The sequence below is a fragment of the Phytophthora sojae genome, assembly GCF_000149755.1.
Source record: "Phytophthora sojae unplaced genomic scaffold PHYSOscaffold_2, whole genome shotgun sequence".
Taxonomy (NCBI): domain Eukaryota; phylum Oomycota; class Peronosporomycetes; order Peronosporales; family Peronosporaceae; genus Phytophthora; species Phytophthora sojae.
The window spans coordinates 4,798,371-4,822,420 of record NW_009258116.1 but is presented as its reverse complement, the minus strand read 5'-3'; the positions used below and the strand labels follow the sequence as shown (position 1 = coordinate 4,822,420).

The following is a 24,050-nucleotide window of genomic DNA, read 5'->3' as shown; positions in this document are numbered from 1 at the left end:
AGCCGTCCGGTCCCCGGTACCTACGTCAACCTTCCGGACGAGCCTTGCCCAATGCCTGGCTGGTGCAGTGTGTGCCACGACTACAATGGGGGCAAGCGTCATGGTAAGAAGCGTCGGCGAGGTCACAGACGGCGTCAGCGTCGTCGCAAACGCCGAAGCCAAGCTGTGTGCGACGTAGTCGGCTGGTGTGATATCTGCAACAAGACCCAGCCGAAGTTCCTCCCCCGAAAGCACGGCGTCCGTCGCAGAACGCACTTCTTGAGAGAAGGAGCCCATGTCTTTCAAACCTCTTCGGCTGAGTATCGACACATGGCGCGAATTGAGCACCACGCGCACTGGTTCCAAAATCTCAAAAAAAGGCACATGGGCTATGGAGAGTTTATCGACAACATGCCTTCGCTGAAGACGGCCTCATCGTCAGGGCTACAAGTACATGTGGCGACACATGGACGACATTCTGCTGTTCAGCGCCTCCGTGGGGTTCCGCAAGTGGCGCTTTACATTGTCTAGGTTCAAGCGCCAAGCCGTTTGCAAACTAGCAAAGAGAATCGTGCCGACTATCGACCGCGACGTGTACGTCTGTCTCGGCAACTGGAACCAGCACAAGGGAGTTTCGGGCTACATGAACGCGCCCATCAAGCGCCTCACCGCTGAGCTCTCTCGCCGCGCAACGCTCATATCCGTGGATGAGTTTCGCACCAGCCGTCTGTGCTCGGACTGCTTCCCACCAATGGTAGGCATGCCATTTGCAGATCCCGAATCGGACGAGGCGAAGCCATCGAGGAACGTGCGGTTGTGCGGCGCGTTGTGCTGGGAACGCGACGTCAATGCGGCCAAGAATATGTGGCAACTAGACCTGCAGCAAGTTACTGGTCGCCGGCGCCCATGGCAATTCCTGCGCGGACGCCGCCTCAACTAGGACATGCACTCAGTCGTGGGAACGGGGGGGGGGGAACCCAAACGCAAGCCCACTCGGTACACGGTCGCGACGTAGCTCCGGCAGCGACAGTCCGAACGTTTATTTCTTTCGAGAATATAACCCGTAGCGACAGCTTAGGAAGCGTAGACCAGTCCGAGCGTACTTCTCTGGCCCACTTAAGAAACAGCATTCGGCATTAAACCTCAATTTGATGTGGACCACATGTCACATATGATTGGGTATAATCAACTGTTTCAGCTTACTATTGGCCAAAATAAATGGGTCCGCGCATGTCGAGATAATCGCGTAGAAAAACCTCAAAACTGTAGCCCTTCTAACTCGTCTCCAACGCCATTCGTTGTAGGAATGGCGTTACAGCAACCATATGACGACAACACGACAGAAATTAAAGCAACCACCAGGCCTAAAGCAACCCTAAAACCAGCTGGCACCCGGTAATTTATTTTAAATGACGCGTAAATGACAGGGACACGTCGCCCTCGTCATGGTCTTGCTACATATATCTCTAAATTTAGACACGTCGTGGTGGCGTCTAACTGATGTTCTCTACACAGCAATACGTGAAACACATGACAATATGTGTCCCACATTTTCAACACTTAGCAGATTTTGAGCGACAGCAAAAATGGAGAAGAAATCGCTGGCACATGAGCTGGTGCGCGCGAGAATCGCCGAGATTGCACTCCTCAAGATGAAGCTGGATGAGCTTACCGAGCATCTGGAAAAGCTTCTGGCAGCGCAGCTACAAATCCAAGCCCTCGTCGAAGATCGCGAAGAGAACAGCTATGCGTTAGCAGCCGTCTTGGGCGATGAAGGGGCCGACCAAGGTGGTCTCACCGAAGAGGACGACGCTGTTTCCCCAGATGTTCTACTGGAGCTGGCGGTGCGAAAAATGAAAGACTAAGGCAGCATAGACTCTGTATTTAAAGGTAAATACAGACTGTGGTGTTTCTCAGAGCTGGTTCTGTAGCTGCTGATGAATCTGGCTAGCTTTAGCGACGTCGCGTTCAGAGAGATGACGTTCGTGGGAGTAACACATGATGACCCACAGCATTTTCAATCGCATCACCTTGACGTCGTTCTTGGAAATTCTAGAAAGTTGCATCTGCAAGTTCCCCGTAAGATAGCTGTGGGCTTGGGCTACTACCATTACACCACAGCTAGCAAAATCAGGTTGTTGAGGGGCACAGATCCACTCAATCGGATCGAAGAAAAGATGGCCACGGGGGTCAGAAGCCTTGTGCCACCGCTCCACATAACCACGAAGCCCCTCCTTTCCTTCATTTTCTTTGTCTTTCGGAATTCCAGTCCACACGATTTCCATTTCATGGTGATAGTCATCATCAATGAGCGGCTCGTACATGTAAACATGCACCCGAAGCTTGCTTGTTTTTGCCGTGTAGCGTAGGCGAAGGATAATTACCCCCCAGTGGTCTGCGTGCAGATTAACGGGGTGGATAATAAAATTCGTTGCTGCAAGTGCTGTCTTAGGGAGACTTGGCCATCCGATAGCCCATGTCAGTGATGACAGCACATGGCACTTCCCCACCGATCTCGCAAGGGTCTCCAAGCAAAAGTCCACAGGGCTATCATTTAGCCATCCACGACAGATCCCTCCCACGATGTTGTCAGCTGATCAGGACTTTGTTGGAGAGCGTCACAAATTCAGTGCGTAGCCGACTTGAAGTAAACTTTGATATAATTTCGTTCGCTAGACCTTGGTGCCGCTCGGGAACAGCATCACGCGGTAGTCCTGCAGTTGCTGTCTCCGCAGCGAAAAGATCCACGATGGAGTCAACTTTACGCCAATCTTGCTCCAGCCACTTTCGGTCCTTCAACCATGAGGTACACTTCGCCTTGATCGCGTAGAATCCTGTTAGAGCACCTACATATTGTTTAGAAACATAAGCATGTTAAAGCAACCCTATTAAAGCAACCATATCGCTAAAGCAACCATATCACTAAAGCAACCATACCCGCTAAATTTCCACAGTTTGGATCAATCGCCAAGACGACGTCGAGAACAAGTCCTTGCTTCTTGGCCTTTTCATCCAGTACAATTGGCTGCTTCTCCTTCCGGGTAGTAGTCGTTGCTGCCTGCATTGATAGGGCGAGGTCTTGTGGAATTACAAATGTGTGCATGTAGTCCGCAGGTCGTACAATTTCCCAATGACAATCAATCTTCCGAGCTCTTAGATAGGCATCCTCCAGCTGAACAGGATACTTCGACAGCATCTCCATCACCCGCTTCAGATTTGAGGTGTTTCTGGCCCAAATCAGGAACTGATCCAAAGTCACGGCAAGTTCAGCGGGGTACTTGTGAACAGCAAGACGGTCGGCTTTGAGACTGATCGTAGTTCGCCTCAGCTGTTTCGGAGTTGACCTTGACTTTCCTTGGCTTGGTGGCTTAGGAACTCTAACGACATCGACCTGGCGCACGCGCGACTCTGTGTCAGGCTTCGTAGAGCTTGAAACCTTGTCACAGCTACTCATTCCGCAGCTGTCATGAGATTTCTCGTCGATGGGGGGTCGAATTGGAGATGACTGCGAAAGGTGAGTGCGTTGTGTCGGTAACATACTTTCGTCGGACTCGTAATCGCCATAATTCATGGACATGGGGCTGCTTTCCAATGCGTCCATGAGCGTCATAGTCCCCATTGCCTCCACGGGGTCCAGAATGGAGTCTGAGACAGGTTCAGATACTTCTTTCTTCTTGCTTGCTATCTTCAGCAGATTCTGTAGAACTCGGTTGGGGGGCAGGGTTAACACGGTTGAGCCCTATGTCGATCGTTTCCTTCCAGGCACTTAGCTCTTGGTAGAAGTCTGCACTAGACAAATCTGACAGGTGTTCCAATAGCGGTTCCAGCATAGCTTTTGCGTATGCGTATTTTTCAGCTGAAGACAATACAACCTGGTTTGCCCGTTCACCTCGCCGTAGCCGTACGTACGCAACTTGCTTCCTAGCTTTGGTTGGCGAAGCGTTACCCCCCGCAGCATAAAGTGGTTGTTCTGGTTCAGCCCCAGTGTCGTTCGGCAACTTTACTTTCGGCAACCTTAACTTGGACATCTGCACAATTGGCTGTAACATTTCCGCTGCAGCCGTCAATCGTTTTTCACTTCCAAGGCATGGCTTCAAATAGCTGGAAGCAGTTTGAAGCCATGCCCCTCGCGTGCTAAGTGCATAAGATGACGACATGGTAAATGGTGACTGCTATAAAATAGACAAGTACACGTCCACTCCACATCGTGACAGCGAAAGGTTTGATTCCCGCAATAAATTTTCCATTGTAAAGGACTCGACGCTGTACGCTCACAAGTCGCATCTGCCATGAAGTTCACAAATCATTTCCACTCTTTTCTCACTTTCTCGAAGATGTCAGGGTACAATCGAGTTGCTACCGTCCGGAGAAACATCGGTATGGTTTTAGGAACAGGCGAAGTCGAATGGTGCTGCGCGATGACGAACCCGATCTGCTGAGTTATCATGATTTGATGCTGCACCAAGCCCGCAATAGTCTTGTCAATTCATGTCTTGTGCACCAACAGTATTTTCACTTGATTCCAGTTTGACTCGATCCTGTTCGTTGTAGTATTCCCAGCCGTGAAAAATTTGCTGCGAGCAAAGTTCGCCCACATGTCTCGACACGAATCCCAGTTCTTTTCAAAGTACGAGAATAAAGCTTGTTTCTTGTTGTCTTCGCAGTATTGCTTCAATGCACCGTAACTAGAATCGTAACCTGTCTCTGTGGAGCTGCATATGGTTTGTTTTCCAAAGTTAGCGTTACCACAAGAATCATAAATAGAACCTGTTGCGTACCTGTACAGCGTTTTTATCATCAGGTTGAGTAACTCGTCGCGTTCAGACACCTTCAGCTTGTATGGGGCCCGCTGCATCACCTTCTTCCAGTACGAAATGGCATGGAATTGACAAAGTAAAACTTTCGCAGCAGGAAATAGTGTTTTCAGCACCCTCCACTCAACGAAATCTTTGTCGATCACGATGGAGGATATCATCCGCCAACTTGGGTTCTTCTCTTGGAGATACTCCAGGATTGTTGTCATCATCGGAGCTCGTTGGTTGAGGCATATGAAGTCTACAACTGGGAACCCTCTACCAGTAGCGGTTGTGACGACCAGACTCCCTGAAATATCCAACACACAACAGTAGAAAATCACTTTGTTAATAAGGTTGCTATATCATCGATATGGTTGCTATAACTACGCAAGGTTGCCGTAACAAAGATAAAGTTTCTATACCGAACAACTCATACGCACCCAAGTGATAGCCCAAATTGTTCGTGCCGTGAGTGAAATCCATCGTAAGAGTGTCGCCCCAGCGCTCGAACATCAACTTCTGCACCTTTGTTTGCATCACGATACCGCATGTCACGTCCATTTGGTCTTGAATAACAAGGACGTCACTACCGTCTAACTGGCGGATAGCTTGCAGCATGTCTTTCAAACGGGCCTCCGCCGCGTCGTGCCCCATAATACTGCGGATCAGATTACGGGTCTGTTGAGGTGTTATTTTGCAGCCTAGCAAACACACAAAGCGCGAACAGTAACGTAAGTATCACTTCAGCATATCATATATAAAACTACGCACCGATTCTCTCATTCAGGAAGTTCGTGATGTGCTTGGAAGAAACACTAGCATCCGCTAAAGTCTTAACATCTTCGAGATCTTGCGCGTCCAACGGAAGTGTCTTTGTTGTCAGGTACAACGATGCTTGCGTTCGGGTGGTCGGGTGCGTGTGGGTAAAGTTCTGATTATCAACAGCGACATGTGAGAAATACTAACAAAGCAAACAAATACACGAAAAGGCAGATACCTCGTTTCTTATGATAATTCGAAATTTGCCATTTTCCATCCGCTGAACGGTTGGTGTCATGCGTGCAGGACACCCGCAATAGTTGCCTTTTCTATTGCGATGTCCCTTGGAGCGCGACGCTTGCGAAACACCGTGTGTACAGCGGAGGACCTTGTGACTCCAATTAAAACGTGAAGGGATTTGGTCCCGATGATTGCTGCATATGAAAGGGGGTTTCGTTAATAACTTAAATTTCTCATCAAACAGAGGTCACACATACCTGTTGTAGTGATTTCGTGTCTCCGAGCTTCGTACTCGAAACTTGAGGTGGTGCTTCTGCTTGTATATTTTCAAGTGTGCGTTGAACTTGCTCCAACTCTTGATAATCGCTGGGGTAAAGGGCGGAACGGGGCTGATAATTTCTTCGCGCTCCTCGTTGATCTCCCGCAACTCGTCAAGGTGCTTGCTTGATCGCTTCCGCGGTATGTACTGCTTGTTCCGCTTGCGTAAACGTGGGGCCGAATCAGCGTCGACAGACTCGTGAAGCTGCAGCTCCGTCTTACGCTTTTTCGCGAAAGATTGGGCTTCATCCCCAGCAGAAAGCTTGCATTTGGCCAGAGCGGTATCTATCGATTCCAAAGTGAATGTCAATATTAATGATAGCGCAACCTTTTTGCTTAAAGCAACTTTAACGAAAATACCTGGTGTTTTCTTGCGTGCTGTGGCTTTCTTTCTCGGCTCGGGGCTCTGTTTGCGTGTCCTGCGTTCTAAACAAACTAAAAAATACACAATACATTATCAGTTCAACTCAATAAGTATCAACAATAATCCAAACGAGTCTTACCCGCTTCTGCTTCGTCTTCTGTGCTGGATTCTCCGTCGTCGTCTGCCTCCTGTTCATCGTCACTCGCCTCCTCTTCATCGTCGTCGTCACCCTCCTCTTCATCGCTATCGCTCTCCTCGTCATCATCGACCTCTTCTTCGTCTTCCTCCTCTTGGTAGCAATCCTCCGCCTCTTCGTCGCCGTTGTCTTCCTCATCCTCCTCATCCAGAACAGAGTCTTCGTCTTCGTCGTCGTCTTTTTCAATCCCGAGAGCGGCGTACATGTAGTTTAGCTCCTCGTTTACGTTCCGCAGCTTTCGGCCTAAACAATACATACCGACAGAATTCAAACAAAATGTGAGGCACGTAGATACTCTCGTTGCCACCAACATGGAGCATACTGATTACCGTTTATAATGGCTCCCCCCGCAGGAGCCATCGGTCCCCCCTCGCCGTTTGGTGCTTGACTGATTCGCGAGAGGTGCGTGCCCCACGTGGTCTCCGTTGCAGCGCGATTCTTAAAATGAGCGGCTGTGAGGTGGCGCACTTAATGACATCGTACCTAATCAGAAGCGCACTTTAGCGTGATTTGCGTACCTAAGGGCTTAATGGTAATTTAGACATTTAAATTACGCTCGTAATTTTTGAAATCCCTAAAAGCAACCATACATGTCTCAGAATGGCTAAAAGCAACCATACTTATGGTTGCTCTAACCACTCCCGCGCTACAACATCGACAACCGAACATAAGGGTAAAGCAGTCACTCGCGATTACGGTGATATTTTATTATCTAATATCGCTAATTTTTGACGGCACCTCGCTAAAAAACCTAATGTTGCCTAAAACGGACTTCAGATAAAAGGCTGTTTCTCTTTTCTTTCTGCTGCTAGATTTTTTTAAATCATAGCGTGAAACGGAGCAAATGCGCAGCTTTCGGTTGAGGTATTGCGAGTCGACAAACGATTTTTTTGTAAATAGTTATGTCCAGAAAACCGAAGTGTTGTTTCTTATGTGGGCCAGAGAAGTATATTTCTTTCGAGAATATAACCACCAAAAACAAGGAAATTCGCCTCGAGAAGATAGGTAACCACCAAAAACATGGTGGAAACGTCGCCCATTGCAGGAATGGATTCCACCGCTGTGTACGACTCGGCAAATGCCAGCGACAGCGAGGTTTGGTCCTCGTCTGAAGGCGAGGAGCAGGTGATCGAGATCTCCTCGCACAGCCGGATCCTCATTTCTCCGCGGAAGGCTCGGTCCTCAGCATGGGGCGAGAAGTCGCAGCGCAGCGGTCGCAGACGCGTGAGCACCGGCAAAAAGAGACCGACCCGAGTTCTCCAGGACATGGGCATGGTCGGCAGTCCCCACTCCCAGACCAGTCGCCATTCCGCGCAAGCTAAACGGCTAGTGAAGTCGTACTGGCCTGGCAGTCCTCGGAAGACCCCATCGGATAATCAGCCAGCCACTTCGAACAACAAACAACACTCGGAAAGTGGTGGAAGCGATGGTGATATTGCTTCGGATCAAGAAGGTGATGACTCACGTTCTGACAGTTGCAGCTCACTGGAAGACGCGGAGTCGCCTGTGCATCGACGGGTTCCACGAACGAAGCGCGGGGTCAACAAGACCGCCAAAAGCGCGTTCAAGTACACAGCAGCAACATCTTTGAACGATTCAATGCAGTCTCTCGATTCACCTACAACACCAGGCAAGGAAATGGAGGAGCTGAAGGCTACTCTGACGAAGCTGGCCCGGCACGATGACAGCGACGAGAACCCCATCTCGCAGAAGGTGCCCGACATCTCGTCGGCAACAGCTCTGCACGAGTACTTGACAGCCGCGACTGCACTAGGAGGAGTCAATGCCCTTGCTGGAGCTGAACCAAATTGCGCGGGGTTGACAAGGGCTAGGCATGCATCGTTTCACCAACCTCGTAAAAGTCCCTTTATCTCGAAGCCTCGATCGAAATCTGTGCGTGAGACTGCAGATAGCCCGAGGATCCACCGTGGATCTACTGCTGACAAGCTGAACAGTATGCTGGATAGTCCTGTGGAGGGTGGGAATGATCACCTTAGCTTCAACAAGACATTATTCAGCAAGCCACCTCCACCATTCGAAGGGCCGGGGAGGTATGCTCCTGGTTTGGCTTTTCCTGTTCCAAGTGGTGGGGTCGGTGGCGGAGCTCAGGGCAGCCGAGCTATGTTATCTGCGCTGAAGGCCTTGCAAGACAAGATCAGTCGGTTGGAGGAAGAGCGCGGGGCGTTGAAACAAGAACTCTCGGAAGCCAAGCTCAGTGCACGGAAGCGAGAAGCTGAGCTTGCGTCGTCGGAGAAGAAATTCGCGTATGAACTGAATCAAACGAAGGAGTCTGCGAGAGCGGCTTATGATGCTCTACGTTGCGATCGTGAGGAGCTAAAGCTACAGCTGGTAAAATCGGAAGAGAGAAGGAAAGCTACACAATTCGAGCTCCAGCACTTCCAAGAGCTCACAAAGACATTCTCAGCGAAGGCGGACGATCTACAGGCCCAACTGCAGATTTCCGAGTCGCACAGAACACGTCTAAAGGCTGGTAAGACCATTCATTATACAGTCCCGAGCCTTGGAGGGGAGTACTAACTCGTGGTTGATAAATCTCGTACAGAAATGAAGGAGTCTGAAAGCGAGCACAAACGATTAGTGAACGAGCTACAAACAGAGCTGACTCAGGTTCACCAGGAACAACAGGACGCAGTTGAAAAGATTGAGCTGCTAGAAACCCAATTTGAACGCGAATCAAGCAACCATGCTGAGAACAGAGAGCGGTTAAAGGACTCCGAGGTACGTTAATTGCCTAGGTGCACCAGAATGAACTGCGCTAATTCACTTGTGTTGATACCTTTGAACCAGCAAACGGTGGCGTCAATCTCTCAGCTGAACGAGAAGCTGGTTGCCAAAGTGATGGAGGCTACTGAAACCGCGAACCAGGCCATCAAGAGAAACAAAAAGCTCCAGCAACAAATACGACCGTCTACTCTTCTTAAACCGACAGCCGCGAGTCGTGCTAGTGCAGCAGCAGTGAATGAAGCAGCTTCAAGAAGAGCAGGAAGCTCCGCAGCAGCCCAGGGTAATCCGTCTGCGCGAACTCTCAAGAAGAAGAAGAAGACGTCGACAGGAACTGCGTCAGGCACTCAATCCGTGACGAAAAAGCCGAAAAAAGCGAAGGGTGTTAACAACATGACGCTGCTACGTGAAGCAAACCTCGGCAAGTACGTCGCAATCACCACTTGTACTCGCCGAATCTGAAGTAGTCGCTGAGAGCTGACTTGTTTCACTTGTCTTGATTTATTCAGGGATATTCCTTTCTTGCTGGGGAACTCAGTCCAACCGTCATTTTCAGTCATTGGAAATGTTCAGGATGCACTGCGACGGTGTGATACGACGTACGTGATGCCGACTCTTCTAGGTGAAGCCCCAACAACCCCAGGGTCTACTTCAAGTCCTCAAAATACAGTGAAGAAGATCCACAGCACAACAGATATTCATGCAGAGACAACCAACCCGGTAGAAGAAGAAAGTGTACAGCAACTGCCACGCTCAGCTTCTCCACCATCGGATGAACCAGTTTCGGCGACCCCACAAGCGAGTACAGGTGGCTGTCGACGAAGCACCAAGCATAAGCCACCAGCCATCAAAGTGGCAACTCCGTCGCCAAAATCGTACGCGAGCCCTATGCAGGTACGCCAGCAGTCATTTGCTATCCATTCGGAACTATTTCACCATGTACATCCCAGCTGACAGTCTCCAAACTTGTGTTTTGCATTACCTCGCAGTCTCAAATTATGGAGGATCTCGCTGCTGCCGTCGACGCTGCTGATAAGGAGTTTAAGAGCCTCAACAAGCGGTATAAGGATCTTGTCGTCCAGATGGAAGCCAACAATCGACGAGGGACTCCTGGAGCTGGAGATGCTAAAGGCAACAACTCGTCAGCTCAGCTGTCTCAGGCTCTGGGCCCGCTGCTGGACGACCTGGAGGCCAAGGCGAAGCAGCTCAACCTGCTCAAACAGGTGTACCAGCAAGCATCCAACAGCACCGTCAACCCCCCAAGACACGTCGTTCTCAGCCCCGAGGCGATTCGACGCAAAACGGCGTCTCTCCGTCTATTGAACGAGTTCCGTCAGCTAGAGAGCGACTCAAAGAACAAAGGCAGTGGCAGGTCGGCGTCCCCCTCCACTAATATGGGCTTCTTCCATTGACACTCAACATTCAGCGGAGCCCTGAGCGGATAGAAAGAAAACGTGACTTCAACCCACAAACTAATACAGCACCAATAGAGTAGATCAACTTCGTTAGTCCGAGTCCGCAAAGTTCCTGCGCCGCTTCTTGGGGTTTGTCGAGCCGGAGGAAGTCGAGTTGAGAGTCTCTCGCTGGTACTTCAGCAGCAGGTTTGTCTAAGAGGAACAGCAGAATAGCATCAAGTGTCCTGCCGAAGGTCATCGCACTGGAGCGGGCCTAATTACCAGGTTGGGGTGTTTCCGGGCGCAGAGCGTGACGTCCTCCGCCTTGATGATCTTCCGGTTGGCGTGGCGCGCGAAGAACTGCAGCTCCGTCGCCATCACTATTATACAAAGAAACCCAGCAGATTCAGCAGGATAAAACTACACTTAATGGCTCAGGCATGTTGCTGTACTGCAGCAAATTGCACGCACCCTCGGACTGCTTGTAGACGAGGTCCGCCAGCAGCGCCATGGCCTCCTTGGACATGGCTGGTCGGGAACGCGCGTGGTGCTCGTTCTGCTGCTTCTGCGCTGGGAATCCACAGCCACGGGTGAGCGGAGGGCGCGGGGAAGAAGCGCACACCATTGCAGCAGACCTTCCTCGTCGCAGACGCGCCCGACGGTGTACAGGATGCTCTGGCGCACACGCAGTTCCTCGCTCTCAAGTCCGCTGCTCATCGTTTGAAGTTGCGGCGATTTGACCCGGGGGGATTTTGAGTTGTGTACAATACACGAAATGACCACTTCAACTTGACCAGCCGAGCTGGGCGGCGGGGGTGATACTTTGAGGGTCTTTAGCGAGAACTAGCAACGACGGGTAACCTATCGGGCTGGCGCTGACTGCCCCCCCCCCCCCCCGCAACAACCATGGCGAGATTGCCATGCTGCTCTCGAAGCAACAGACGTGCTCGAACCAGCTCCATCGTGGATTCTCGTGTGAAGATTCGAGAGCTATCCAAGCAGTGAAGAAAATGACCCGCCATGGCATAGTACAGCATAACGTGCGGCTCGGTGATATCGGTCTCTCGCAAACAGGACCACCAAAGACGCGTCAGCAACAATAGCAGCCCCCGCACATGACTAGGCACGACAGATCGTTATTAAGTTGGCGCTGCATGCGTAGTCGGAGCGGTGACGAGCTGCGCTCGCCACCGGATGCGAATGTGGACCGCTGGCTGGCCCCGCCTCAGCTGCTGCACCCGACCATCGACGACGGCTGCCGCGCCCAGTCCACATGGACCGTAGCGACTCGCTAAGCGAGGCATCCAAGGGCTTCCGGCGCGCGGTAAAACCGCGGGCACCGAATTTCACCAGGTGGCACCACATCTCCTAAGGCTCAGCGTACTCATTTCTCCTAAGGCTCATACAAACGCCAAGTGCTCGCGAAAAAGTGGCAGCAGCTGTTTTGCGCGCGCGTGTCACATCCCGTGGACGCAATCCAAAAGACCGGTGTGGCGCACACCACTCATCAGCGGGTAGGGCTGCGTTCCATACTGAAAGCCTATCGCCGCACTCTTCCTTTTGCCTCAAAGACCAAAGTGATCCGGACGAGTGCACCCTTCTAGAACAATGAGCCAGGCATCGATCGAGCCAGGTGAGCACCGCTGCGGTTGGTACCGCGATGCTGTTGTTAAGTAGGCACAACCAACTCACCTCGCTGCCGTGTCAACCAACGACTACAGACTTCCTGCTTAACGCGGCGGACATGGAACTCCACGGCGCGGTGGACGGACTGGACGATACGCTGACGCTGCTGGACGTCGGCTCAGTGGACGGCGGCGCCATGCTCGGCGCGTCTGTGGACGACCTGGACCTGAGCTTCTTGTCGGAGCTGCTGCACCAGGGCGAGGAGCTCGTCCCCGAGCCGACGTCGCCGCTCTCGACGACGACGTCGTCGAAGCAGCTGGTGGTGTCGTCTCCCGGCGGAAGGAGCGACACCACGGAGAGCAGCGACGATGACGATGACGTAGTGAATGCATCAGAGCTTGCCACATCTGTGGCCGTGCAGAAGGCTGCGACGGTGACTGCCGGGGACAAGAAGGCGGAGGACCGCAAGGCTAAGCGCAGAGCGCAGGTGGCTATCAGTGCACGACGCCACCGTTCCCGCAAGAAAGTAAGTGCTTGCGCCTGTGTATTGGACGGTACAGAAGATCGAATGGAGAGAGCTAATTTGTTGTGCTACCTGCTGCTTGTAGAACGAGATGATCAACTTGAAGAAGGAGGCGAGCTACCTGAACTACCAGCTGGACTTCCTGCGCTCCAAGCACAAGCTGATGCGTGCCGATGGAGCCGTGGCCGAGTGGGAGGAGAAGGCCATCGCCCAGCGCCACAAGCGCCGCCAGGCCGAGGAACTCAACATGCAGCTGCGCTACGCGCTATTTCAGCAGAGTGGCTATCTCAACAACTTCAAGGCGATGTTCTCACTTGGCCTGCCGTCACACAGCATGGAGCTCAACATGCGGCGCTTCCTGCACACTTACACTCACCTGCGGAAAGATCCGCAGTCTCGTACGCGCGACTTGGTGTCCGTCTGCACGGATGCCAAGCTGGAGCTGGGCATGCAGACGGTTCTGCGTGAGACTGAGGGCATTCCAGTTCTGCGTCCGCACATCAGCACGCGACAGATCAGCACGAGTTCAACGGAGTTCGGCGCGTCCACTGTGGCAGTGTACGCTTTCGACACGATGAACACGGTGCAGATCTTCCTTGCTGCGTGTGGGGCCATTCTGGGATGCGGCAGTGCGTGGCCCAACTACACGCAGCTGGACTCGTACGGAAAGGTTGTGGACTCGCCTTCCGACAGTATTCGCTATGGCGTTTCAGGGTGCCGCTACCGCAGCGAAGACGGCCAGGACGAAGTGGCTGTCGAGAGCCGTGGACTGTCATATTACAAGATCATGGATCGATGCGCAGTGTTGGTGTGGGACTACGCTGACGACGACGACCTGTACCTGATGAACAAGAATACGCTGGTCAAGCGCGACGTCATCGGAACGTAAGTTTGTCGCCATCTATTCTGCCTTCATTACTACTGTGGATGGCGCTAACATGCTTGTCTGCTGTGTTTCACAGTGTGGTGGTCCGGCCCGAGGTTTGTGAAGACGGCGTTGAGCGCGTCGTGTGCCGCAGCATTTGCACCAAGGTGCACTCGGCGAGCATGACTCAACTGTCTCCGGACATCCGCCGGTTCTCCAAGTCGAAGAAGATGGGCGCGCAGATCTGTGGCTCGATGGTCTACCAGACCATCGTCGGCCACTGCCCGGATGCCCGACCAATTGCCGCATAAAGAAGTCCGACATGCGTCCTCGTCTTTGGTTGAATATTTAGTCCAGCTTACAGTAGGGTTGTTGACAAAGGATAACGGAATGAAAAGCTGAAGTTGCACTTCTGTAGTAAAAGCTGAAGTCTAGTTTAACTGGACCAAGCGGATCACAAGTCGCTCGGGATCGTCACCATGACCTTGACCACGCTGCCGATTGGCAGACCCACGGCACTCGTGAACGTGGCCGAACTGACCTCGTGGAATAGGGGACCACAGTTTTTGTGAGTCAATAGTACCAAGTCAAAGCACCCTTGGCACTTTGCCAGACACGAATGCACTCAACTCGACGAACGCTCCTATGAGCCTCCCCGCTGGCTACGTGAACCCCTCGGCCGATGCCGGTACGCCTCGTGCGCTCTATAGTGCACCGTAAGCAGCCAGCAGCCCTCTAACGTGCCGTCGTTTGATTGATTCGCTAGACGCATCCGCACCCGCCCTCGAGCCTCTAATTGGAGAGGCCACAGACAACCAAGCACGAGATTTAGCGGCGGCCAAATGGACGATGCCGATCTGAGTTTCTTGTCTGAGCTGCTGTCTCCTGACCCGAACGCTCTCAGTGTCATCCCCGTGGTGAGCGCTGCGCCCTCTCCGTCATCTTCGATCCACAGCGTCGACAGCAGTAACAGCGCCGACAGCGCGCAGTCCCCTGACGAGTTCGACGGCACGCGAGACGCGCAGCGGAAGCGGAAGGTAGTATCCTCCCCAGAGTCTGAGGACGCTCAGGTGGGCGACCGAGACGAGAGACGCCGATTACTCAGTGCTAAGAACGCACGCACGTATCGCTCTCGAAAGAAGGTGGGGTCTGTTTGCTAGCCTTACTCTTTCAGTGCAGTGTGATGGTGCTTACCTGACAAATCGCTACTCTGGTTGTAGACCGAGCTGGTGACATTGAGGGAGCAAGTGCATCGTTTCGAGGAGCAGCTGAAGGCGCTGCGTCTAAGGCACAACGCATTGAGAGCTGATGGCGCCGTGGCGTGTTGGGAAGAGAAGGCTATTGCTCAGCGTTTTAAGCGTCGTCAAGCGGAGGAGATCAATGAGCAGTTGCAGCAGGCACTGTTTGCCCACAGTGGATTCGTGAAAATCTCAAGTCGATCTTTACCGAGTCAGCACCTCCAAGCGCGGCGCTCAACATGCGGCACTTTCTTCACAAGTACACGCACTTGCGGAAAGACCCCCAACTTCGTGCGCGTGACCTGGAAGCTGTCGGAACGGCCGCAAAGATAGATCGAGCGATGCAATTTGTGCTGCGTGAGACCTCGACGATCCCAGCATCAACATCTCCGGAGATTTTGTTCCAAGAGCTCAACCTCGGTGCTGAGGGCCTCGGCAAGACGAGCACGGCGGTGTATGCGTTCAACACGAGGAATGCAAGCAACGCGTTCGAGGTGGCATGCAAAGCTATCCTGAGCACGTGCGGAGTTTGGCCCGATCACACCCGCGTGGAAACCTCCACCAAGTTTGTCGACGTGCCCCCGACTGAGTTCAATGTTATGTGCAGCATGACAAAGCATCGCTACATGCACAACTCCACAAAGGAGCAGGCTTGCATCGAGACAAGGGACCTCTACTACTCACGCATGGTCGGCTCGTGCGGCGTGCTGGTGTGGGACTTCGTTGACGCGGACGAGCTGTACCCTTTGAAGGGCAGCACGTTCATCAAGCGCAACACCGTCGGAGCGTAAGTGTGTGATGTCACGGAGCTGGAAGTCCAAGTCTGAGTGCTGATAACTTTGTGTATGCTGTTAACACAGACTGGTGCTACGCCCCGAAACTTGCCCGGACGGCGTGGAGCGAATGGTTTGCAGGAGTATCTGCACGGACATGCAAATTCTCGTGAACGTGCCGAAACCGCCACTCAAAGTGGCCGAGTTCGCACGTCTGGAGGATATGATGCTCTGCGAGACAATCAAGGAAGGCACAACTGAGTGGCAAGACGCATGTACTGCTGCTGTATGAAATACCAGGTTAGTTCAGAGAAAACTAAGTCAGAGAAAGCTTATCATCGATAATTGCACATGAGGGGCACCTTGAAACTTCGAAAGGGCATCTCAATAGTTTCATGAAATTAAGCAATTAGTGTAGTCCACATCACCAACGTATCAATACAATTTGTAAGTCAAGTTATCAACCATTCCCCATTACGAAGGATCGGTTGACCGACGGACATGGCTACGTCAGCGTCAGCGGACGACAGCGCGCAGCTGGAGGCGGTGGTGCTATCGGCGCTCAACTCGCTGTACCAGCCGCACCTGACCAACCCCGAGGCGACGCGCGCGGCGGACGCGTTCCTGCGCGGCTTCCAGCTCACACCGGCGGCCTTCGACGTCTGCGCGGCTCTGCTGGACCAGCTGTTGCCTTCCGAAAACAACGCGGCGCTAAATTCGGATGTCGTCCCCGCGGTCTTCTTTTCGGCGCAGACGCTGGCCAATAAGCTGCGCCGCCAGCCCTCCACTTCAACCTGCGACTTCTGCGCGTGGAGTACGCGGATCGTAGCCTGGTTATCCCGCAGCGCCAAGCTGCCCAAGATGGTGGTTACGCAGCTGTTGCTGGCCTTGGTGGCGACGTTGCCGCGTCTCCAGCCGCAAGACCTCAAGTTGCAGGACGCCCAGAACACAGCCAGCCTGCTCCTCGCGGTTATCCGGGAGAGTTACGCCCAGTGCAATGGCCAGAGTGTTGTGGGGTACGCCCTGCTACACTTGGCTCAGCACGGCGTAACCTCCACCGTACTCGCCGAGCTACTGCTGCTGCTAGTGGAGGAGGCGGACTCATTGGCCGAGCGAGGACTCAGACAGAGGATGCAGGACGAGGTGGACGCCTGGGCGCCCGCTGTGCTGGATCAGCTGCTGCCCCAGGTCATGCACGATGCCAGCAGTACCCACTCAGTGGATACCCAGGAAACGGTGCTGCGCGCGCTCACGAGCTGGTTACGTTACGTCCGCGTGGACGCCGAGGTGGTGGTGCGTAACCCGCTGCTGCACTCTCTGCTGGGCTTCCTGGCTCGCGACGATCTTTTCGACGCGTCCGTGGACTTGGCGGTTGAAGTTGTGCGCTCGTACGCGCACCAGAACGTGGTGGTGCAGTGGCTGGCTCCGAGGTTAATCTCGTTGAGAGGAGCTTTCGGTGCCGCAGCAGAGGTTGAGGACGTGGATACGTGCTTGGGACTCTGCAGGATCTTCACGGAGATGGGCGAGGCGTACCTAGAGCTGTTACTGCAGCAACATGCAGTGGGGAACGACCACGCGGCGCTGGTGGATCTGCTACTGGACTGCATGGGTTACCCGGACGCGGAGGTGGCGGATGTATCCATCCCGTTCTGGTTCCGACTGCTTGAAGAGCTGCAGCGGCGCGCCACGCCCGCGCTCTTGGCGCAGTACAAGCCCCGACTGGAGCGGCTAGCGACTCTGTGCATGCAGAAGCTGCAATTTCGAGAGGAGTTCCCGACACTGCCACTGGACAAGCAGCAGGACTTCAAGGGCTTCCGTCAGGAACTCGGAGACATTCTCCGTGACTGCTGCCAGCTACTGGGGGTTGATGCTGTTCTCCAGCACTGCGTGAACGGATTAAACCAGATTTTCCAAGCACCTGCTGAGTCGCGTAGCTGGGAGGCGGTGGAGGCGCATTTGCATTGTTTCCGGTCCATTGCACGGGAAGTGGAGAGGACCAAGTCCAACGCTGAAGCTCTGGACGCGCCTATTACGCTGATCTTCCAGCACCTCCCGCAGTTTGCCGACCACCCGGCGATCTGCTACACGTCGTGTTTGATTGTATCGCGGTACGCTGAGTGGCTACGCGCACATCCAGCATCGCTTTCAGCCCAGGTGGGGTTTCTGAATACCTGCGTGACTAAGAGCGCAGGGGATGCTCGTTATGCAGAGTGGGAGGTAGCGCGTGCCGCTGCATCGGCAGTTCGCGCGTTGGCCATGGACTGCTGGTCGATGTTGGGGGGAGATATCGTCGCCTTCTACCTGCACATTGAGGAGCACGAGCTTATGGTCGTGGAGGACCAAGTCCTGATTTTGGAGGGTATTTGCGCGGGTGTGGCAAGTTCTGGAGATATGGCGCGCATTTTGTCGCTTCTGGATCAAGTCATGAAGGGCATTGGCCAGCGACTCACTGCGTTATTTGCTTCGAGTGCTGCCAAGAGTCATGTACAGGTCGGGCTTAACGAGTTGCTGCGGCTGATGGCGATTTACGAGTACCTGGACATTACGAAGCTGCAAGGCGAGAAGCACCCGCTTGTGATGCTTACCGAGCAGTTGTGGCCGCTGATCAACCAGATGCTGGCGCTGTATCGCGGCCACGATGAACTCGTGGAACGTGTCTGCCGTTGCTATAAGCGCATTCTTCGCATGTGTGGTGCTGAAATTGCCCCACTGCTGCCGCAGCTTGTGGACAACTTATTGGCTTTCTACCAAGCAGAGCCAAAGTCGTCGTATCTCTACACTGCCAGCATGGTGCTCAAGTTTTTTGCTCGTGGTCGAACCAACTCGGCGGAGATGGACTCACTCTTCGCTCGCATGTTATTTACGCTGATCGAGACGACTACGCCGATCTTCGCGAGTGTGAACGATATGGAAGCGCGCCCAGACGTGGTGGAAGAGTTTTTCTTCCTCATGGAGCGTGCCGTGCGTTGCGTGCCGCATGTGCTTGCTGCTCCTGTCCCGGGCTCCGCCTCGGGACAAGATCGACCACTCATGACGAGTATGTTTTCGTGCGCAGTGGCAGCACTAGCCATTTCGCACAACGATGCCAACAAGGCGGTGCTGTGCTTTCTGGAGCAAGTATACGTGCAATCTCAGACTGAGGATGCGCGTGTTAAGCTTGCTTCATTGTGCACATCTAGCAACGCGGCACACGAAGATAGCAACAAAATGTTGGTAAGTTATCTGCTGCGAGGCGTTGTACTTGGCGCCATGTCACCTACACGGGTGGATTCAGACTACGGATCGGCGGCGGGTGTTATGCTGCAGCTAGCCAAGGTCAACGGCCCTCAGCTTCAGCTGTGGATCGCAGAGTGGTTTGAGCAGGCCACGGCAGGAACGTTCGCAACTGCAGCAGTCAACTTCCTCACACCCGACGAGGCGCGCGATTTCCAGAGCGAGCTGTTCAGTGCTGCTAACGAGCGCGCATTCCGCCGTACCGTTCGTCATTTCGGTAAGCTGTGCGCTTCTCGCAATACATCGTTAAAGGATTGCGAGCGTCAGTAGAGCCCAGCAACAAAAGGCACCCATACGTGCAGCGCTACTTGAACGGCACAAGGACCATGGAAGTCGACCCAGGTTTGGGGCCCTTCAAGTATAGGTAGGTTCGCGGGAGGGGATGGAAGGTAGCAGTGCGATTCAGCCGGTGACCTCTGTGCATCTTGTCAGTGTTGATTAATCCTCTCTATATTCAAGAACAGGTAGCATTCGCTTCTCCTGAGGTCAATCCGAGTCTTCTTATTGTCAAAGCGCGCCACTTGGCTCATCTGTTTCGGCGCTGGACGTGTTTCTAGACGACAAGTGCAGATCGATGGCGTAGGTCGAGTTGGTAGAGATGTGACCGCCTCCTCGCACCACGGTGGTGCTAGTGATGTCTTCGTCTTCATTTGCCAGCGCTGTATCTTCAACAGCGCCGTATTCCCACGCAGCACCTTCCTCGTAGGTGTCAGCGTTGTCTGCAGCAGGCCAAAAGGTAGGATCGTTGGCGTCATTGTCGCCCAAATTGTACGTCAGCCTCGCTAGCAATTTGCTCTTCATCCGGAATTGTAGCGTAGACGATGTTGTCTTCAGCTAATGAAGCAGGGACTTCGTCTGTTCCCACCGCTGTTTCTTCTGCTTCATGTTGTTCTTGATCAGGCCCAAGTAGCTCATGCGCTTCACTCTCTGGATCCACCTCCGCAATTGCATTGGTGTCTTTGGTAGCGATACTGACGTCTTCTGTTGTGCCGATGCTGTCGAACTCTGCCGGTGAAGGACTGTCAACAGCATCAGCGCTAGCAGCAGAAACGGCTTCATAGACAACCGCCCTGGTAGGAGTGCTTTGCCGCTGAATCTGGTCACCACTGCCAACTCGAGATTGGTGAGCACTATTTGGTGGCGAGGAGGATACGCGGTGGGGATCCAGCGGTGCAGATCTGTGTTTCGAGTCAGCTGATGCTGCGCGTCGGGCACTACGAGAAGGTGGTGGGGATTCTCTCACAGCAGCGATGGATGCGTGTCTTCCAGAGCGGTGCGAGCTCGAGGCGCGGCCGGAAGATGGAGTAGTTGCATGCGGAATGTTGGTGTCATCGTCACTATCGTCTCCTGCCATTCGTCTCGCAGCAAGACCGTCAAGGTGGGCGGACAAAGTCGCAAGCTGAGCCTGTAGTATCTCCGGTGGACACGAATCGTAGAGCTGCTGGGCAGCTATGTGGTGCAACAACCCAGCGAAGACCCGGCAGAACAGCGCAAGCAATTCCAGCATCAGTCGGTCCTCGGTTTGTTGTGCTGCCTCGTGCTCGCTGTTGACGACGATTTCAGCCACCGACCCTGCGATGCTGCTGCTTCCCGCTCCTTCCGTAGCAGTGAGTGCAAATGGTGACGCCGATAGCCGAGCCTTAGCCACGCGTGCAACCTGCACCACCCCAAACGGAAGCGCTCCATTGCCCCAGGGCGAGAGAATTGGCACAAGGTACAATCCGCGAGCACCACCGGGGATGTCCACGGTATCATTAAAGGCTGTTTGAGCTGAGGGCTCTGTCAGAATCATCGCAGTGGCGTCACTACGAAGGAGAAGCGCACAGAGAGAAGCTTGAGCGCTGACGTAGCGGCGGACGAGGGTTTGCGTGCTGCCATCCCCCGTGTCATGGGGCAATTGCTCACCAGCATGCCACAGCTTGTGTGCTGCAGCATCGAAGATAAAGATTCGTAGCTGCTTGATGCCCAAACACTCGCCCAGTTCGTTCTGCGCGACAGCTACAAGCTGCACTACAGAAGGAGTTAGCGAAGGTCCCTGATACTCAGACGGTAATGGAGACGACGGGCCAGTAGCCAATGGACTACCAGGCACTTCCGAATGCGGAGATCGCATCGTATTCAGCCCCACTGAGGCCTTGGTGATAATTTCGCTTGGCATCTGCAGGATCTGGTGCGTTTTGTGATTGATTTTCTGCAGCGTCTTGGTCACGGCCGTCTGACGGAGGATGATTCCTGCTTGAATGGCAAGCAGAGAGCCGAGGATCTGGTCGTTGGGCGAGAAAGGTTTCTGGTGGGTGGTGTTCCAAGCACGAAGCACTGCGAAGACCCCGTGGCCGTTTACCTTTGTCCGATTGCTGTCTCCAGCGCCAGCTAAGTGTGCTTCGAGATAGAGCTGGAGCTCGTGCACGATCGGCAGGGCCAAAACCTCACGGGATGTCGTGTTTGTGATCGAATCGGTGGAGCTGAAGAAGCGCGGGTCGTCATTGGCACAGGGGACGTTGCAGAGTACATTGTGTCGTGCTGCGTAGCCAGAGATTCCTTTGTCGAGCGGCAACTCCCAGCGCTCAGGCCCACGCTCCGAGGACGTCGCGACCAGTTTCCGAGCTGCATAGTCCACCGTGAAGAGCGCTACGTGCTCGCAGTGCATCAACTCGCACATCCGCTTCAGCAACGTCTGCAGCACGGTCGGCAGATGAGTGGAGCATACGACGTGGACGCAGCTGTTGAGCCACTTCTTCAGCACCACCGACAAGTTGATGGCGTTCGTGATGCTGAACTGCGAGTCGACTTTTTCCAGCACCTTGAGGATGTTGGGGTCAATGTACTGGTACGCTTCTGCAGTGACGAGATGACCGGCGGTACCCAGTGCTGTATTTTGCACAACTTGTACTCGTACTGGTGACCCCGCCCTCCTTGGAGTGGACGATGTGATAGACGCAGTTGACGCGCTATTCGGCCGGCCGCCATAGTTGACGTCGCTGTCCGCGCGCTTCTTCGGTCTAGTCAAACGAGAGACCTGATCAGTGTCGCTGGAAGACTCGTCGAGGTCATCTTCGTGGTTTTTAGCGTCGTGCATGTGCTTGAGAGCCTCAATTTCAGCCTTGAGGCGCTTGATCTTCTTCTCCTGGTTGGACGTGAGGGCCTTATCTTCGGCATGTCGAGCTTCCAAGACCTGCAGAAGGTGACACAAACACAGCAATCGCCATCAGGATGCTGCAAGTAAGCTAAGCCTCGATTCGAGTGCGTACGCGAAGTTTGCGGAGGAAGTCCTGATTCTCTCTGACCAGCGCCTGCAGTGCACTCTGCTGAGCGGAGTTGTCGGATGGATTTTGCTGCTGGTCCACAAGTTTCTGGAGATTCGCGTATACAGCGGCGTACCGTGCTGCGAGTTTGTCGTACTCGTGTCGTTGTCTGAGCACGGTCTTGTCCAGCTCGTCGATGCGGGCCTGTTGCTGCGTCTTCTCGCCTTGAAGTCGTTGGGTCTCGAGACTGAGCTGTGCGATCTGTTTCTCGGTCATGTGGCGATGCTTGGTGCTTGCTGAGACTTCGCGCTCCAAGAGTACCAGTCGCTGCTTCAAGAACGAAATCGTCTGGGCGTCCTGCCGCATCTTCTCGTGCAGCAACGGGTCCTTCGGGAACAAGGACGCGGAGTCGAACTCGTCGCTGGGCGTGACCTCATCGACGGTCAGTAAAGGGTCCGGCATCACCACTTTTGCTCGGGTATTCGCAGGCAACGGCGTGAGTCTGCTACGCTGCAGTGTTGCTAGGTGTGGGCTGGTGCCGCTGCTGCTCTGAAGTGTCCGCTTCTTCGAAGAGCTGTAGACACTCGCACTGAGGGGACTGTACATCGGCAGATCTGGAGCAGACCCACAACGGTTCAAAATGGAGAGCTCCATCGAGCGCTTCTTGTTCGCTGTAGACTCAACATTAACACTTTGTGTTTGGTTCGTCTCGTCCTCTTCTTCGCCCTCGCAGCCTTCATGTACATTGGGCGACAGCGCAGTGGAGGAGTTTCGGAGAGCAGTTGACGTGCTATCGAGCGAGCTGGTAGACTGTGACTGTGGTGCGCTGGCTGGCATCTTCCACTTGGATTTCTTCTTCCTTAGGCTCGTGGATAACGGGCCTCCCTGACGACTACGAATTGCACCCGGACGCGCATTGCCGTCACCACCCCCTCGTCGTAGCTTGGGAGGATTCTTACCGCCTCCATTTGGCAAAATGACACTGCTGCTCGACTCGTGGATAATGAAAAACGAAGAAGACGCCGAAAATCCCGCTGGGTTGTTGGTGCGGCGGACGTCTCGTTCGCTCTCATCTGTGAATGCATCGCCCCTCTCTGGACTGGAGCTTGAACTGCGAGAGTTGACAACGGGCATCGCTACTAGCTGCCTTGGGTGCCCTCGCAATACGCGACTCGACTCGAACGAAACCGCTGCATCCCCAATCTAAATAACGCACCCGCTCGTTGTAGACCTGTATGGCTATGAGGCGAGATGGAGAGAAGCCTCCGCTTGAGGATCTGAGACCCACAGCGATCTCACTCATCGACGCCAAACGATATTCAAGATGCTCTAGGACGTTGAGGGTGCTGCGTCAATATCCAGCCGTGCAAGTCTTCGTTTCCTTGGACCACAGCGAATTTGTCACTGCGGCACATGCTGCAAGTCTAAACTCAACCCGAGGTCAAGCGCACCAAATTCTAACCTCCTGTCCGACGCAGCACGCATCACCAGAAGTGTGCCCGGTGGTTTACCAAAGCATTTGTAATTGGGGCCAAAACGGGCACAATAAATGTGGCTGAGTTCGCAGAAGTCAAGGACATGCTCCACTTCAAGGCAATCGAGGAAGGGAAAATGGACTGGGTAATGCTGCTGTACTGTGCCTGGCTTCGTCAAAGCAAGCATAACAAAAGATTGCTGGCATGAGCTGGCATGACGAAGGCGTGACGAAAGTGTTGATAACAA

General features: G+C 53.7%; 11 protein-coding genes across 11 annotated transcripts; 5 read left to right on the top strand and 6 right to left on the bottom strand.

Annotated features, from left to right (window-relative positions):
- Nucleotides 1-520: 520 nt before the first annotated feature.
- On the top strand, nt 521-853 carry PHYSODRAFT_448877 (hypothetical protein; the record flags this gene model as incomplete). Its single annotated transcript, XM_009521278.1, has 2 exons — nt 521-733; nt 770-853. Coding segments are annotated over 2 exons (297 nt in total), but the record flags the coding sequence as incomplete, so codon positions are not given.
- Nucleotides 854-1,565: 712 nt separating this feature from the next.
- Nucleotides 1,566-1,844, top strand: PHYSODRAFT_486468 (hypothetical protein; the record flags this gene model as incomplete). Its single annotated transcript, XM_009521277.1, has 1 exon — nt 1,566-1,844. One exon carries the CDS (start codon nt 1,566-1,568, stop codon nt 1,842-1,844), a length of 279 nt encoding a protein of 92 aa, XP_009519572.1.
- Nucleotides 1,845-4,072: 2,228 nt separating this feature from the next.
- PHYSODRAFT_478277 (hypothetical protein) lies at nt 4,073-4,456 on the bottom strand (the record flags this gene model as incomplete). The annotated part of the gene is made up of 2 exons (XM_009521276.1): nt 4,073-4,151; nt 4,293-4,456. Coding segments are annotated over 2 exons (243 nt in total), but the record flags the coding sequence as incomplete, so codon positions are not given.
- A 510-nt stretch (nt 4,457-4,966) lies between these two features.
- PHYSODRAFT_447464 (hypothetical protein) lies at nt 4,967-5,393 on the bottom strand (the record flags this gene model as incomplete). Its single annotated transcript, XM_009521275.1, has 2 exons — nt 4,967-5,132; nt 5,203-5,393. Coding segments are annotated over 2 exons (357 nt in total), but the record flags the coding sequence as incomplete, so codon positions are not given.
- Nucleotides 5,394-5,538: 145 nt separating this feature from the next.
- PHYSODRAFT_484149 (hypothetical protein) lies at nt 5,539-5,709 on the bottom strand (the record flags this gene model as incomplete). The annotated part of the gene is made up of 1 exon (XM_009521274.1): nt 5,539-5,709. A coding segment is annotated over one exon (171 nt), but the record flags the coding sequence as incomplete, so codon positions are not given.
- Nucleotides 5,710-6,021: 312 nt separating this feature from the next.
- PHYSODRAFT_485040 (hypothetical protein) lies at nt 6,022-6,243 on the bottom strand (the record flags this gene model as incomplete). Its single annotated transcript, XM_009521273.1, has 1 exon — nt 6,022-6,243. A coding segment is annotated over one exon (222 nt), but the record flags the coding sequence as incomplete, so codon positions are not given.
- Nucleotides 6,244-8,608: 2,365 nt separating this feature from the next.
- Nucleotides 8,609-10,806, top strand: PHYSODRAFT_481371 (hypothetical protein; the record flags this gene model as incomplete). The annotated part of the gene is made up of 5 exons (XM_009521272.1): nt 8,609-9,143; nt 9,216-9,391; nt 9,461-9,819; nt 9,904-10,288; nt 10,384-10,806. The coding sequence occupies 5 exons, from the start codon at nt 8,609-8,611 to the stop codon at nt 10,804-10,806; spliced, it is 1,878 nt and encodes a 625-aa protein (XP_009519567.1).
- Nucleotides 10,807-10,899: 93 nt separating this feature from the next.
- On the bottom strand, nt 10,900-11,505 carry PHYSODRAFT_325410 (hypothetical protein; the record flags this gene model as incomplete). The annotated part of the gene is made up of 4 exons (XM_009521271.1): nt 10,900-11,001; nt 11,071-11,168; nt 11,260-11,358; nt 11,424-11,505. 4 exons carry the CDS (start codon nt 11,503-11,505, stop codon nt 10,900-10,902), a joined length of 381 nt encoding a protein of 126 aa, XP_009519566.1.
- Nucleotides 11,506-12,787: 1,282 nt separating this feature from the next.
- On the top strand, nt 12,788-15,532 carry PHYSODRAFT_353942 (hypothetical protein). Its single transcript, XM_009521270.1, has 2 exons — nt 12,788-14,944; nt 15,023-15,532. Exon 1 carries the CDS (start codon nt 13,029-13,031, stop codon nt 13,824-13,826), a length of 798 nt encoding a protein of 265 aa, XP_009519565.1. The 5' UTR covers nt 12,788-13,028; the 3' UTR covers nt 13,827-14,944; nt 15,023-15,532.
- Nucleotides 15,533-16,314: 782 nt separating this feature from the next.
- Nucleotides 16,315-19,413, top strand: PHYSODRAFT_359228 (hypothetical protein; the record flags this gene model as incomplete). Its single annotated transcript, XM_009521269.1, has 1 exon — nt 16,315-19,413. One exon carries the CDS (start codon nt 16,315-16,317, stop codon nt 19,354-19,356), a length of 3,042 nt encoding a protein of 1,013 aa, XP_009519564.1. The 3' UTR covers nt 19,357-19,413.
- A 1,279-nt stretch (nt 19,414-20,692) lies between these two features.
- On the bottom strand, nt 20,693-22,934 carry PHYSODRAFT_436590 (hypothetical protein; the record flags this gene model as incomplete). Its single annotated transcript, XM_009521268.1, has 4 exons — nt 20,693-21,091; nt 21,215-22,258; nt 22,335-22,715; nt 22,797-22,934. Coding segments are annotated over 4 exons (1,962 nt in total), but the record flags the coding sequence as incomplete, so codon positions are not given.
- Between the last annotated feature and the right edge of the window lie 1,116 nt (nt 22,935-24,050).